Source organism: Pygocentrus nattereri, chromosome 26 (assembly GCF_015220715.1).
Source record: "Pygocentrus nattereri isolate fPygNat1 chromosome 26, fPygNat1.pri, whole genome shotgun sequence".
Classification (NCBI taxonomy): domain Eukaryota; kingdom Metazoa; phylum Chordata; class Actinopteri; order Characiformes; family Serrasalmidae; genus Pygocentrus; species Pygocentrus nattereri.
The window spans coordinates 29113091-29129490 of NC_051236.1; the positions used below are offsets into that span (position 1 = coordinate 29113091).

Here is a 16400-nt window from a genome sequence, read left to right on the forward strand (position 1 = left end):
TGGATATAAGGACAACCATTCTTGGAAAGGTGTAAAGGTGATTTCATCTTAATAATCTTATCCCCAACTCAGAGGGCTGCTCCTAACCTGTTATCCAGAGGGTGCACCAATAATTATCTTACTCTGAGCTGAAGAGCTCCAATAAAAGACGCTAGGACCAGACAGATTAATAAGGATATTTATTCATGTTTGACCAGAGTTTGGAGGGCTCTCACTCGGTCTACTGATTAAATCTTCAAGAATCATATATGGTTCATAATGGTATTTATATCTGCAATATCTATCAGATCATAGCCAAACAATCAACATAAGAAAACAATAGTATTATTCACAAAAGTTAGATTCCTTCACAGTTTGACTCGAGCAGTTTTTCTCATTCCTAAGCCTGGAGCCCCACTGCTCTGTACATTTTACTGTTTTCCCTTCTTCCAACACACCTGATGCATCTAATCAGCTTATTGACAACCGCTTATAGAGTTTACATGGGCATACTGAATCAAGGACGATACTAAAATGTAAAAGACAGTGGGCCATTAGGACCAGGGCTGAGAAACACCGCTCTAGAGCATTTACATATGATATACACACAATATACACATATATTTACAATCTATACATATAAAATAAGTGTCTGATATTAGATAGATATTCTAAATGACTGCTAGCAACACCTCTGAAGGTGCAATAAACTTATAAGCAAACCTCTCAGTGGATTGGATAGTGAATGCTTTGAAACACCTGAATGGGTTAAACTCAGTGGTCAAACACAAAACAACACATCATATTGTGACTAATTATCTTTAATTATTTGAGGTCAATAAAGTTGTATTTTCCAGAAAATCATGCCCAAAAAGCTAGTTAGTACTACATAACTTATTACCACTGTATATTATTAAATATAGCACCTCGCTAATGAAAAGTGAAGGACCTTGACTCTTGTATTCATAGTAGTTATTTCCAATTAATCACTGGAGTTATTTCCAATTAATCACTGGAGTTATTTCCAAATAGGTTATTGCTATAAGCCATGTGACCTAATATGTGAGGAAATGGTCATGAGGCTTGTAGCAAAGAGGGGTCTGAGTCAATCATAGCCTGATGTTGTTACTGCACAACTATGGAAAAGCAAGTCTGCTGGGTTCAGCAGTACTTTGAGTTTTGTTATAGCATGGGGGCTTCAAGTGGTCACTCGTGTTTGAATCTCTTACTCAATGAATCGTCCTTTAGATATTTAGATCTTTTGATTAAATGTGGAATCAAATCTACAGATTCTTAAAAGGTATTAATTTAATAAAGCATATGTCTGCATGGGTTTCCTATGTTTCTATTTCTAAATAACTCTATGCCAATTGACTAAAACACATTTCTACAATAACGTTCTTGCATTAGAACAGAATTGATTGCTCAAAGAAATACTCATGATGAACATACACATAAATTGCATTTGCGGTTGTTTTCAAGCTGAATAGGTCTTTTTAGGGCAGTGCATTTGCAATGTGGTAAAATGAGTGATTAGTAATTTGTTAACTACTTTGACAGAAATAGAAATGATACATTAAAAAGGTTTAGGCTAAATAATAATCTTAATGTAGGTAATAGCCCAAGAATAATAACGTAAGTGCTATATTGATAGTAAAAGATGGTAATCATATTGAGGATGTCATTTACCGGAGCCTCCTCTTGATCCACAGGTAGGCTGTACAATAGATGAAGTCCCTGTCAGGACTAACAGAAACAGTGCCACGGCTACCCAGGAACTAGCTCTGCATCTGACAGAGAGCATGAGAAACATGCAGGCCCTTTTCTACCTTTTAGTGAGGCTGTTGTTTTTGGAACTCTCTGTTGTTTCAGTATGAAACACCCAGCTTGCCAGTTGCACTAATTCTGATTCTCACAACCTGTTACAGCCATGAAATGCCTTTCAGATTTTGTCAACTCTAGTAAAGCTTGTGTCGTGTGCAAGATGAAGAAAAAAAATCACTGAAATGTTTCAACACATTAATTTTTGAATACATTTTTAATAAAGATAATGATGACAAAATGTTTGTATAAGAGAAATCTAATTCTCAGTTAGCCCTACTTTGGCTCAGGACTTTTAGCACTTTTTTTTCCTACTGTCCTTTAGTCTATAAATGTTTCTGAGCTAAATTTACCACAGGCTTGAAGTGGACAGATCAAGGCCACCTAGATATTCATTTACTGTAGAAAATGATTAAACCTTTCAGAGTACAGAATTGTGTGTCTGTAACACAACATTTCGTCTAATTGTAGAAAACGAGCATTTATGGAAATGTTCTTGAGGCAGAAAACCAGTCGTTTTTGATGTGTGAGGAAAACTGACCCAAGGCTGGAGCGATGTTAGAATTTGGAGTATGCTACTGATGTTCTCACTTTTCTCCATTCCTGGAATGTGTAAAATAGTGTGCGTTCTCATTGAGCGTGGTTCTTTGTGTAACACTGTTTCGTGGCGCAGAGGGGGAGTTGGTTTAGAGCAGTCTTGGGTGAGAGACTTGAATCCATTGTGTGGCTCAACTTGACCTGACCTGACTGGTTAAGCTGACGTATTGTGAACTGCAAATCGTTTCAGCTGAGGGGGCCAGTCCCTTTGTGAAGCCATGAAGAAAAATAACTTGGTTAAAAAGAGCATCCCTGTAGTCCTGGGAGAGACTTGGTCGGTTTTGTTTAGCTGCTTCTGGAAACTCTGAGGCCGACGTCTACCGGCTATGGGTAACAAGGAAAAAACAATGCCCTTCGCCAATGGTGAGAGGCTTATTGAATAGGCTTGTTGCCACATCCAGTGTGAAACCCAGCACTGGATGAACCCTGGGCTGAAATAACAAGAGGATCCACTGTCACCAACAAACTTGTAGTAGTGCTTTCTTACCTTTCCTACCACCTCAGTTGCCTGTGTAGCAGGTGTGAAGAGCTGATATAAATAGGCCCAGGCGCGGTTGCCAGTACTCGCAGGCCTGGGAAGTTGCATGTCATGAAAAACAGCTGACAATTCAGCACCAATCAACAACTTGTTTTCTAGCTGGATCTCCAGTGCGATGAAGAGGGCTGGAGGAGGACCTGCTGATGCTTAACGCCAGCTCCTAATCACATCTCTGCCATGCAGCAAGCCTGAGCTTGTACCTCACAGGTATCCGCTAACTCGTCTCAGCCCCATTTCTTCACACCCTCCGTGCACTTAATAGCCTAGCTTTGTCACTCTTCCCCAGCAGCTGGCCCAAAGACAACCTCAATTTAAAAATGTAATTAACTCTGACATGGCATGAGCACTCCTCGCTCCACTCTGTCAGCCGAGGGAGGGAGGGACGGGAAGGGAAAAAAAACACAACAACAAACAAGGTGGTGGAAAGTAGGAGATAAGCTATGCGGGCTCCCTCTCACATGGTGTCGTTGTACAATCCGATGGGAGGTTGTGGTGCACTCACTTAGCACTCCAGCAACACAAATCAGCAGCGTGATGAAGAATGGAGTCTCTCACTAATGCAAATTCTGGTTTGGGGAAGAGAAATGGCTGCCAGTTTGGGGTCAATCAGGATTTCATGCAAAATGAAAATTCCAGTCAATGTCCTTGGGCCAGCCCGGAACATATCGATCATGGAAAACACCCGCCACCAAATTGCTTCTCTTCTACAGAGAGCCAGTCAGAACTTGTATGATTGTCTAAACTGGACACAGCTCTTGTTTGTAGTATTCCGCCGCTCACGGTTTGGGCACGGTGAGGGATGGGCTGTCATTTCCCCGGAGGCGTTGTGCCACTGCCTCATTTCCTGATGGACCTCGCAGACCGACGCTTCCAAGTGTCTAATTACCACTACGGAGCTGAACCCAGCCCAGCAGCTCTCCACCGCTGGGCCCTAGCCCCTCCATGAACCACACAGCTAATTGTTCCATTGCTCTCCTAATGACGCAGTCAGAACAGAACAAAGGATAACACCAAAAGGTAGAGAGACCAAGTTGATGTGATAATTTTCATTAACCCCGCTCACTCTGACTCTCTCTCTCTGTCTCTCTCTCTCTGTCTCTCTCTTTCTCTCTCTCTCTCTCTTTCTCTCTCTATCCGTCTCTCTCTGTTCTTTCACCCCCCCTCCCTCCCTTCCCCTGAACTGTGTGGTGAAGTACTCAAATTATCCACAAGCATTTCTGCCTGCGCTAATTATCCAAAGAGTTCCTCATTAGACGATTTTAAATCCTATCTTAGATCAACACTTGCTCAGACCTCAGGGATTCTCCGTTCCCAACAGCGGTTAAACAAACAATCAGTTCAAAGGATCAGGTATTCCACTTTAAGAAGAGCAGGAAAAAAGCGAAGGGTAAACAACTGCTCACTTGAAAGAAATGACTCCAGCCGCTCCCCAGCGTGAATGTGCCAATCTATAATTCATTTTGCTCAAAAACGCTCAATTTCGCCCTCCACGCGGGCCTCCTAATTTGAAGTGGAGTTCATACGCACACCTAGGCTCACTTGATGACTGCAGGCAAACGCCAGAGCTGGACCACAAAAAGGGAAAGATAGATAGAAAACCTACTCAGTGCAACACTGACTTTTGCATTGTTTGTAGTAGAGATGTGGCAAGAGGCGAAGGTGCTGACCAGCTTAACTGCACTGAGCCTTAGGAGTGCAAAGTCTTTTGAACAATTAACTCAGGCTCCTAGAAATGAATTCATAATACTATTTCTACATTTAAGGGTCTTTAGGCCTCAGAGGAGAAGAGGAGAACGAATGAACATCACCAGAACACCACAAGCTTATTTCAATGGGAGCAATGCTTTGTAACAGATCACATTTTCAGTGCAGTGTTTTAAATAATATCTCCCCCTCCCCCTCAGTGTCTCTCTCTTTCTCTCTTTCCCCCTCTCCCTCTCTCTCTCTCTCTCTCTCTGTCTGAAGCACCACAGAACTGGAGTCTGTCACTTAAAATATAATGCTGTCAGATCTGTAATTTTAACCTTGAAGCAATTAGCTGTTGTTGAGGCGTAATGAATGCTGACACCTCTCGGTGATGATGAAACCTCTAATTGCTTGGTAAAAATTGAAGCTTTTGACATTGCTGCTGACAGAGTTTTTTTTCCCTCCTTGGCTCCCCCAAGTTACCCCCCCCCCCACACATACCCACCCACCTTCCTTCATGTGGCCTCACGTGCTGTGATGGTGCCTGGTTTGAAACTTGAAAGCTAGCAGAACTTCTCCGCCATCAGCTGTCCCATCACTTGAACAGAAAAGGAGAAGGGGAAAAGGCTGGATTTGCTGAAATGATGAGAGCGTTTAAACCATGATAGCACTCGGCTAATGCATCATTCAGCAGAGATGTCACGGACGAGCTTGAGTGTCAGGATGGGAGCAGGAAGATGACTGTAGCCAAATAGACAGGGGGAAGTTGATGAAATGATGGCTCAGGACACTGTGACAAAGTTTCCCATCCACATACCTGGCAGGGCTGAGCGGTGCAGGGAATAGGGGGTTCAGGAAAAACAAGCGTTAACTCGCGACATCCGGTTAGCTTTCAATTCACAAGGGCCACTTTCCAGTGTTAACACCTGTGCAGCACATGTATATAATTGCTGTAGAGCTATTGACATTCGTAATTATGAAGCCGTTTTCTCTTGTTTTGACCCAACTGCAGAGGCTGGTGGCGGATGATGGACGCTTGTTGCTAATGTCACCACGCTTATACAAATCTTTGTTTATAATTGAAATAGTGTCGTTGACAGGTCATTCTCCTGGTAAAGTATGTACACATTACATTTACTATACATAAACAGTTCTCCAGACGGATGTTTCCACTGCCAGTCTTGTTTGTAGATTTGGCAGACTGACTGGATTCCAGTATAAAAAAACAGCCGATTAATCTATAATACAGCAATTTGCAATACTGAGTTCAAATTCAAAACATTAATGCTTTCCTTCAACAATTATTTATGAGTTGCTACTGCCAATAATTCATTTAAAAGATTATTAAGGTGGTTTGGTTTGATTTGGGGTTGTTTTATTTTCTAACGTTTATAAGATTCATAACATTTCTCCCTTTTTTTTCTTTTAGAAGGCCATGAAGTTCCGTTTAGCTGAATTTGCTCTGTGCCGACATCCTGTGCATCAGTATTTTAAGACTGTTCAGAATGTTGGGTCAAAATTATGTAGGTGGGTATTTGAGCATTTTAAATTGGTGAACATCTCCAGACACATTAAAATTAAACTATCAACGTAGTCATAGGAGTCCATGTTGGATGTACTGTTTTAGTGAGAAAATATCAATAAACGTGTTGTTATTTGGAAATTATTATTATGTCTTCTTCAAGAAAGCACTTCCGCTCAAGTCAAGTAAGCACGCGACTCTGAGACGCTAGTCAGTTGACCAGAAAATCTACGGTAAAAAGAGTTTCTTGAATTACTCAGACCGCTCATTTGAATACTATAGTGATACCAATGGAACTAAAACCATATTAGAGCTGTGCATAACATTCTTCTGCCTCTGTTTGAGACACATTTTAAAGCGTGATGGTTGGTCGTTGGTGTGCAGATGGATTCAGAGAGCGTTGTTTGTGTGCACTTGGCACTGATGGCCTAATAGTTGCTTATTTTCCACACTAACCAGGACTTCAGGTCCCTATCTGGCAGCTGTCATGACCAATGGGATGAAGCAAGGAACTTATTCCTGCAATGAAAACCCATCGACATCACTGAAGTTTTTTCAAGATATAAGAATCAGAGATGTGATATCAGTTGTTCCTTGTGGACCTGTGTGCAGTTTGTTTAATGTTTTATATTTAAAGGGTCCAGATCATGGAAAACATCATTTTCTTCATTTTTTTTTTTAATTAAAAAATGACGTTGTATGTCAGTATATCACCACTGTTAAAGTCCTAAAATGTACTGTTGAATTCTCGTTTCATACAGTGAATATCTAGAGGTTGAGCAACAAAACAGCCCATTTTGAACACATTTACATATATGCAGCATTCAGCCTATGCCAGTTTAGCTCCACCCTTTCATCATGAAGTTATAAAGAGTGTCTGAGCCTGGAGTGCTATTTGAATGAAGCAGAAAAAAGGCCAGCCAATCATATATATATATATATATATATATATATATATATATATAGAGAGAGAGAGAGAGAGAGAGAGAGAGACAAAACAGCTGTTTTTATACAGCTGTTAAATTATAATGGATAAAGAGAGGTTGGAAAATGATCATTCAAATTGAAATGTGTTTTTGGTACATAAAAGCACACAAATATCATAAGGACCCTTTAAGGCAGCCGATGGCATCGGTTTCCCCAGTTGTGTATCTGTCAGTGTATGTGTCAGCCCTGCTAGGTCTGCAGTAATATATTTTACTGAATAATCTGATGAATGCTGTGATATAAATGTATGTAAACACATTCATTTAGCTCATCATTTTGAGGTGGGATGGACGTCAGTTAATGCGGCCCAATAAAATTGGCTGACATGGGGTTCTAGTTGGCGTGAGACTTTTCTACGAGTACAGCTGCACTGTAATTGTTATTGTTATAGTAAGTTATCATTTGTCTTCCCAAAGACTTCTGCCTCATTTAATTGCTGCAGCCAAACATCCCAAAGGAATGATTGAGCTTTCACTTTCTGTCATGTCAGTGTATTTTTGAGCAACAGTTGGCTGTAATGCATTACCGAGTTCTGTAGTCTTGCTATTAGTTTAATGATTTTTAGGGCCAGTGTTTTAAAAAAGCATTTTAGTACCTTTTTAAAGTGTGGAGCACATAAGTCTGTTAAAAACGCACCAACAAAAGTACAGGCAGATGGTCAGCGTGATTACTGGGGGTGTTTTCTGATAAATATGCTCGACATATTAGTCAGTTTCACACATTTAGCAGTAATTGCATGCTGGAAATTTATGCAAGCATAGGCTTTTAGTGCAATGCCTGGCAGACATCTCGGCCTCTTTGCAAAAATCCCAATTCACACTTTCCACTAATCTAACCTTGATGGAACAGTTCCACCAATACCAGTAGCTTTCAAAAAACGTTCGTCCTGACAACTTGCAGTCTTAAAATTCATCATTCTGACACCTCGCCATCACCAAGGGACCAGATTAAGGACCCAACCGCTGATCATTAAAGGGACACCCAGATGCTCAGCGCTGGCGTTTGCGGGGAAGTGTGAGCACTTGCACTGTTTCTTGATGTTGCCCAACCCCAACAAAAGTGATCGCACCCCTTCAGATTTCATCCGATGACCTGCGGCCACCTGCTTCTTCATTCTAGCTGGACGGGGCCCGGTCCTTTGAATGAGCCCACCAGACAAAATGTAGTAGAAAGTGAGAGCAGATCTCGTGCTAATGAGCATATTTCCCTCATTAGGGGAATAACTAAGACACCCCTGCTTATTACATCAGTTGGGAAAATGTGGCAATTACAGAAGCCTACACAGGTTCCTGGAGGCAAACACAGAGTACAGACCGGTTCTCAGAAGGTTCTGGCTAGTGTGTGTGTGTCATGTGAACATCCTCTTTTCATTTCCACACTCACTCTCTTCTGTAACCTCGGCCTGCTTTTGCTCTGCTCAGAAAGTCAGCCTGAGGCTAAATTAGGCTTTATAGTTTTTGCCAAAGGTCAAAATAGGGGATTCATTTTGGGCCCACTGAGGGGTCAACAAAGCTGATAGCGACATGAAAAACGGGCGTATTTGCATCACTAACTTAAAATTCATTCAATCAGCTTTCTGTCATAATTTTGAAGAATCCTTCAGCTGGGCTTTTTTATTTTCATTGGTCACTATGATGACCTCTTACTCTTCCTTCTTGAAGCTTTGTAGCAGCGCGTGATGTGAGAGGAATTCGATATAAACATATGCGGCTTTCCTGATAACCCTAATAACGGGACGCTGCAAACAGGCTTGACTCTTCCTTTTCAACCCATCATTAAAATGAGAATACATAAATATGTAAATTAGTTGCAGTCGTCATAAGTGACCAAATGGAATGTCCCCTAGGGTCTGATGCATTTCAAATCAATAATATAATTATTACTATTATTATTTATTATGGTTATTTTTGCAAATGTGACGCACCAGTTGCTGCGCCATTCAAACAAATCTGCGCTATTTCCTGTGTGTTGTAGAAATCGCTCGTTCCGCCACCATTACTCCAGCATTCAATCTCCTTCTGATAAATATTTTTAACATTTTTTAGTGTTTTATTGTTGCATTTGTGGTAAATGTGCGAAGCTAATAAACTTTAAAATAAATTTTTAATCTGCAGAAGATAAAAATAACGGTTAAAGTGATAACATCTAATGCGGATGGTGCTATTAATAATATTAATTTTAGCTCTGCCGCTGAACTCTTCTGTTGCAGCTCCGTTTCCCCTCGCGGTAAAATATTTGTCCTTAGTGGTGGTGCAAATAAAAAAAAAGAAAAGAAAAAAAAAGAAAATCAAAGTTCGCCGCGGGGCCTTTAGCCTACATTATACATGTGCGCTCTAATTAGGCTGCTTGTGCTCGTCGGCCGCGCAAATGGCGCAGTTTCTGCACACATTCTCACCAATGCGCGACACAAGCGCTGCTTTCAGCGTTCTTGGCTTAAATGTGTGCAAAACTCCGCGAGAGCGGGATTTAAGATGCAAACGCAGTTGCTGCCGCTCAGTTTACAGACTGTGTCGTCGTCGTTTGTGCCGCTGTGTTTGGTCTGGCAGAGCCGACGTGCGTCAGTGAGGCGAACTGAGAGCAGCGCTGCTGAAGCCTCGCTTCTCGCCGTCCTTCGTGGACTGAACGTCTGATCTCACTCCAGCTCCATCTGACCTGCGGGTTTGCAGGTCTTGGCCATTTTCTGTCTTTCGTTCTGTCGAAAGTAGGTGAGGCGTCCACTGTCCCTTCGTTTCTGACCCTGGCGGAGGTCAGCTGGGTCCTGAGGTGGAATTCGCTAGTACAGGAAAGCGCAGTGTGGAGCCCCGCTGCCTCGCTGCCCCGCTGCCCCGCTGCCTCGCTGCCTCGCTGCCCCGCTGGGGGAACGAGATCACCCTTAAAACCGATAAAACCCGTTTTAATCTGCAGGTGCAGTGGTGGAGCGCGGTGTGTGTGAGTAGCCCAGGTTTATAAACGCGTCTGTTTCTGTCTCTGGCGGTGCTGATTTTTTTTATGCCCTTAATAATTCAGTTTTTCATTGAAATGTGGCGCGTGCACATCTTCGCTTGTCTAACTTTTAGACCCAAGGGGTGCCAACATTTTATTATGCGGTAGCCCCCTGTTACACTTAGACTGGAGGCTTTATCAACGGCCACAGCGAAGGAGTGAAACGCCGATTATATATGAACATTAATAATAATAATAATAATAATAATAATAATAATAACGTGTCTTTCCTGTGTCTACTTTTGGAGTGGAGCGGTTTATAAAGGTGCTGAAATAATTCTACATGAAAACATGTTAATAACAGTTAAATGGTTAGATAATAATAATAATAATAATAATATTAATAACAACAATAATAACAATATTATTATTATTATTATTATTATCATTATTATTATTATTATTATTGCGCTCCTGCTTCGCGCCGATGCGGCTGACTGTGTTAGTTCGTGCGGTCATTTTGCGTCTCGCGCAGTGCGCTGGGGGACGTGCGTTACAGTTGCGCCTTCTAGAACCAGAACGCGTTCCAAAACTAAAGCGCTCGGCCTTCAAACTGGCAAGCGTTCCAGAACTCAAAGCGCGTTCACGTGGCGCGCGTTCACTCGAAGGAGAGAGCGGTCCAGAAGTTGGAGCTCGTTAACTCGCACTCTCGCGCCCGCGCCGTTTCTGGTTATTCGAGTTCCAGCTCGCGCTCTTGGCTCCAGCATGAAAGCGGAATATTAACGTTATTATGGACCAGGCCGCCGTGACGTCACGGCCACAGGTGATTCGGAGAGGTTTAAAAACACAGTTATAATTCGACTGAAGTGGCCGGAAGTTGTTTAATTGGTGCTTTATTAAAATGTAATAATCTGATCTGATGGCTGAAGAAGGTTCTCAGGCCTGGAGCAGCAGAGCGCTCAGTACAGCGGAGCCTCCTTTTCATTTCATTGATCTGCATTATTGAGTCATTATTAATCACTTTAGTGCCTGCGCGTGCTTTACAACACAAAACCTCTCGGATCCCCTTTTCTTCTTCTTTATCATTCTGTCTTTATTCAACCCTTTCTTTCCGTCTAATAAACTTTTTTGTAAGTTTATTTACTAGTATAAGTGTATTTGTACAAAAGAAAGGAAAACAAAACAAAAAAAACCCAAACAAACAAACAAACGAACAAACAGTCCGTCACGTGGTCAGTCCTTTTTCACTGGAGCTCAGCTGCTCCATATTAAATAATACTTTGCTGTTTCTTCATCTTCATCACCAGCGTCTTGCTCTTCTTTTTCACTCAAGCAGTCTTTCAATTGTCTTTTGCAAAAAAATTTCCTCCTCGTCCTCCTCGTCCTCCTCTTCCTCCTCGTCCTCCTCTTCCTCCTCATCCTCCTCGTCCTCCAGCAGTCTCTCAATGTCTTTGTTCATTGATTAAATTGTTTTTATTGTTGTTTTGTTTTTATTTTATTATAAACTCCCCCCCCGCCACCCTGGGTAATTTTACCGGGGGTGTTGGGTCCCCAGTGGGTTGAGGGCTGGCTGCCCCCCCGCCCCGAGCCCGTGGATGAGCACACGAGGCACGAGCGGCGGTCTATGGAGCGCGGGATGCGGCGCGCTGGGGCTCCGGTACATGCTGCTGTACATGGCCGCCGCTGCGGCCGCCGCCGTGCTGCCGTCTACCCCCCCGAGCAGCCCCGGGGGGTAGAAGTAGGGCGACGGAAACATCCGCTGCAGCGCTGAGTAACTCCCCGCCTCCGCGAGCAGCTCCAAACCCACCGCCGTCTGCCGCTTCCACTTAGTCCTGCACGAGACACACAACACCCAGCCGTGATTAGTCAAGTGATCCATACAGACCAGGATCGGTTATTGATCACTGAAGACTTCACCACACGCCCCTCTAAAACCGACCCGACTGTGAGAAAACACCGATCAGCTGCTGTTTTGTGTGAAAACTGCGGATTATTATTGATTACTGTGAGTGATTATTGATTATTGGCATTATTATATTATTATATCGTATTAAAACTATTGATTTATTAGTGTTGATTAGTCATTGATGAAGTGTTCGTCAAACTGCGCTGAGAATGAAGCAGAAATTTAGCATTTAAAATGAGATCACACTGTAAAAATGCAGATGAAACAAAACGAATGAAAGAAAAAGAAAGAAATGCACTGCAGTGAAAATGTTCTGAGGTTCCAGCAGCAGCAGCACAGCTCGGGCTTTAAAAGCTGTTTGCAGTTATGAATATTCAGATTTTTAATTAATTCATTTTTTTATTTAGTAACTGATAATTTCATGTATTAGCAAAGTGTGTGGGTGTGTGTGTGTGTGTGAGAGAGAGAGAGAGAGAGAGAGAGAGAACAAAAGGAACGGAAAAAAGTTTTTTGTTGTTGTTTTTGGAGAAAGTTTTCATTTTCACAGCGTCATACGTTGGAATAAAAAAGAGAAACATTATTAATTTTTAACTTATTAACTTCTTCTGTTTATTATATCACATTCATTCTGTTCTTCAGGTAAAGCCTGAAACCCGCGTTATAATAACTGGACATTGGCTGCAAAAATAAATCAACATATACATAAAACACTGAAACTGCACGTGACGAATAGGTATCTAAAATCTGTTGATTTAAAGCGCGCGATCATAAGATCCCGTTACACGCGCAGAACGCCGGACTGCATAAAAACGGGTCCACCGGACCGCCGAGCTCGAGCTGATATTTCATATTCAGGAATAAAATAATTTGGTTTGACGAACTTCAGGCGCCAGCCGTCTCCATTAATGGTGATTAATTGTGATTAGCAACACCACTATTATTATTATTATTATTATTATTATTTATTATTGTTGTTGTTGTTGTTGTTGTTGTTACTGTTACTATTATGGCGGGTCATGGTCCAGCGGGGTAAGTTCTCGCTGCTGTAAAGGTGTGAAGTGAGGGGGCAGCGGGGGTCTTACCGTCTGTTCTGGTACCAGGTTTTGACCTGCGTGTCGGTCAGGTTGAGCGCCGCCGCCAGGTCCATGCGGTCCTGCACGCTCAGGTACTTCTGCCGCTCGAAGCTGCGCTCCAGCTGGTTCAGCTGATGGTCCGAGAAGGCCGTGCGCGCTTTCCGGGGCTTCTTAGTACGCACCGGGGGGCTGTCTCTGGAGCTGGAGATCTCCCGATCCCCCTCCTCTTTAGTGCCTGAAAAAGAGCGGAAAACGAGAATACCATTTAGTCGAGAATACTTCAAATAATACAAAAACAATAATTATGCAGCGCAGATTTAGTGCCGCTCACTTTCATATACGGACTAGTTTATTCCCATTAATACGATTCATATCGATTCGGCGTTATGAGGAAAGGCTGAGACTCTGCGTTTATCTTTAAGGACAGTTCAGTCTGATGGTAGACGTGGTGAATGTGGGCCTGATTTCGATGGGATTATTTAAAATGTCTGATGGGTAATGAGCGTTAACATCGCCGCCGGCGTCAGATTCACAGAAAATAAACAAAAGCACAAACTCTGTGTCGGCGCGAGAGAAAAAGGAGGTGAAGGCGAAATAAAGCAGAAGGTAAAGGTATAGAATCGATGGCTGGATCCATCTCTATTTGTAGCAGTGTTTTTGTGGCGCTCTATGATCCCCCCTCTAGGAAGAACAATAATCTCTCTAATTGCCCCACTAGGGAGGCTGCAGCACCGGGGCAACTTCAGCAGGCTTTACATCTGTTATGCTAATATCAGAGAGAGCTCAGTGACAGCGTGATTTCAACCTCTTACACAACTAAAAGCACTCGGGTAAGACGCCTGGACTGGAGAACGGTGCTCTCATTTAGATCAGGTTTGTTGTCGAAAGTGTCAAAATGCGGCGAATGTTTCAAACAGACCGAGACGGCTGGGGAAAAATGTTGAAACTGCCAACAAATATTTCATTTATATTTCAAACATGCCAAAACATTTTAAACGCAAAGCACTGCAAAAAATAAATAAATAAAAAGACTGGAAATTATCGCAGATCATTTTTTATTGTCTTTAAATTTTCTCCCGTTTATTTTCTACCAAACGGCTATTTTATAGCATTTCTTCGTGGCTTTACCAAACGCACAAACCCAAATACTGTATTATTTCTGTGTAGTTATGGACTATAATATGACGTGTGGCTGGACTGAATGTTGCTGGATCTGTGCAGGTTTTCGTGTTGAGGTGGCAGTAAAGCGAGCAGGCCTCCCCGCCTCCACCCTGAAAACTACACCGCTCTTTAAAGCGTCCCTTCCCGTTTATTTCGTCTGGTGTAATAAAGCCAGTAAACTGGGGTCTTAAAACGCGGAGCTTACTGAAACGCTACTGTGGTGGGTCTGAACTGCGCTGGGACTCTGAAGCGGTTTAAGAGGAAATTGATGAAAACAGATCAAGTCTTTTAACAGGGCGCTGCTAAAAGAGACCAGTTCAGTGCAAAATTGCGCATTAACGAAATGTGATGGTGTAACAGCCTCAGACTTAAAAACTACTGAGAAACTTCAACAGCGAGCAGCGCCAGCCAAACCCTGATGCCTCTGCTGTGAAGTACAGATGGAGGCCACTCTGCCGCAGGATGACAAATAAAGGAAAGAAGAGAGAAAATAAAACGAAATAAAATGATCTTTAAAAAAATTAATGAGGATTTTTTCTCTAACATTTTAAATACGGGCCTTAAAATGACGAGTCTACTGAAACTCCGCTGGAATCTGACCTGCATTATACTGAATCTGATAACTCAGTGAAATGAAGGAGGACTCACATTTCATTTCACTTTTCAGGTGCTGAGTCTGCTGGTAGTGACACGAGCACAAATTTCGCTTGATTGACGTGAACAGAGGACGAAAATAACTTTCTCCGGGCTAAAATTTCATTTATAAATCTGTAAATTTATAAAACATTTTTTTTTCAGATTTAAAATATTGAGCTGGTTGAAACTCCGGGGATAAACTCCACCGAAACGACTCTGTTATTTTATTCATCTTAACAAATCCGGGCAGACAAATAACCCAAAGCGCGTCGTTCTTTTCCTCCGCCGAACGGGGTTCAGCCTCTCACCTTTGCACTTGTCTCCCTGCGCGTCCTCCCTTTTCTCCGCTTTGCTCCTGCTCTCCTCCTGCTCCGCTTTGCTCCTGAAAGGATCCGCGGCTCCTCCGGCTCCTCCAGCGGCTCCGGGTCCGCCCCCCTCCGCCTTGGGCGCGTGCTGGTGCGGCGACTGCGCCGCGGCGCTCGTGCTGTAGGGCGCGCAGGCGGCCAGCGGCTTACCGTCGCCCAGGATGTCCTTGATGAGGAAAGAGGAGGTGGCAGTCCGCGGGGCCTGAGGCTGCGGCGAGAGCTGGCGGTGAGGATGATGATGGTGGTGCTGATGGTGCTGCTGATGGTGGTGGTGATGAAGGCCGTCTTGGAGGAGCCCGTGCGGCTCGGGAGGCTCCGCGGTGACCGAGATGGGCGAGGAGGGCGCCGTGCCCACCGTGTCCACCTCCGAGCACGGAGAAGGGGTGGACTGTCCGCGGTAATCCGCACGAAAGTCTCCGTTCATGAGCGCAGAGGTGCACGGGTTGGACGCGGACAGGATAGTGTCTATTCCGAAACTAGACCCGCTGGATCCCTCCATGATGGTCAGGCAGCTGCGATTAGGGAGCTTTCATCACAACTTTCTCCTCCATTTGGCTCGAAATGAGGAGAAAAAAACTGAAAGAATGAGAAGAAAAAAACAAAAACAAAACCGAAACAAGAGCACGAAACCAAACGGCGCGTAAAACCGTCGCCAAATTACGCACCAAGTGGAAGCCAGCGAGGAGAGCGAGGAGAAGAGCGAGCTAACATTTCAGAAACAAGCAAAAAACTGGAGAAAAAATCCTTCAGAAACTGTGTGATGCTCTGCGCTCCAAGGTGTTCGTACATTCAGTGTGAACAGTGGACAGCAGCGCGGTGTGTGTTAAGCTCCCACGTCCCTGTTTTTTTTCCCTGTCTCTTTTTTTCTTTTTGTGTTGTTGTTGTTGTTCTGCTCATTGAACTTTTTTCTCTTAAAGTTGAGCTTTTCGCAGGGGCTCTAAACTCCTCGACATCTCTCTCTCTCTCTCTCTCTCTCTCTCTCTCTGTCTCTCTCTGTCTCTCTTTCTCTCTCTCTCTCCTTTTTTTGCTAGTAAAATCCTTTCCAGTGTGGCTCGCCGATGACTTCCTCCGGTGACGTCACGGCCCGGCTTGTACGTGTGCGTGCGAGCGCGCGCGCGCGCCTGTTATTTCTCCTTTATTATAACACACTCCTCGTGTTTTGCCGCCCCCCCTCCCCCCCGCCTTTCTCTCTTTTCATTGGCCAGAT

The 16400-nt window shown here is 43.4% G+C and overlaps 1 protein-coding gene across 1 annotated transcript; it reads right to left on the reverse strand.

Moving 5' to 3' along the window:
* Positions 1-10934: 10934 nt before the first annotated feature.
* Positions 10935-16192, reverse strand: barhl2 (BarH-like homeobox 2). Its single transcript, XM_017715580.2, has 3 exons — positions 15137-16192; positions 13041-13266; positions 10935-11884 (listed from the first exon to the last, which is right to left on the reverse strand). The coding sequence occupies exons 1-3, from the start codon at positions 15690-15692 to the stop codon at positions 11584-11586; spliced, it is 1083 nt and encodes a 360-aa protein (XP_017571069.1). The 5' UTR covers positions 15693-16192; the 3' UTR covers positions 10935-11583.
* Between the last annotated feature and the right edge of the window lie 208 nt (positions 16193-16400).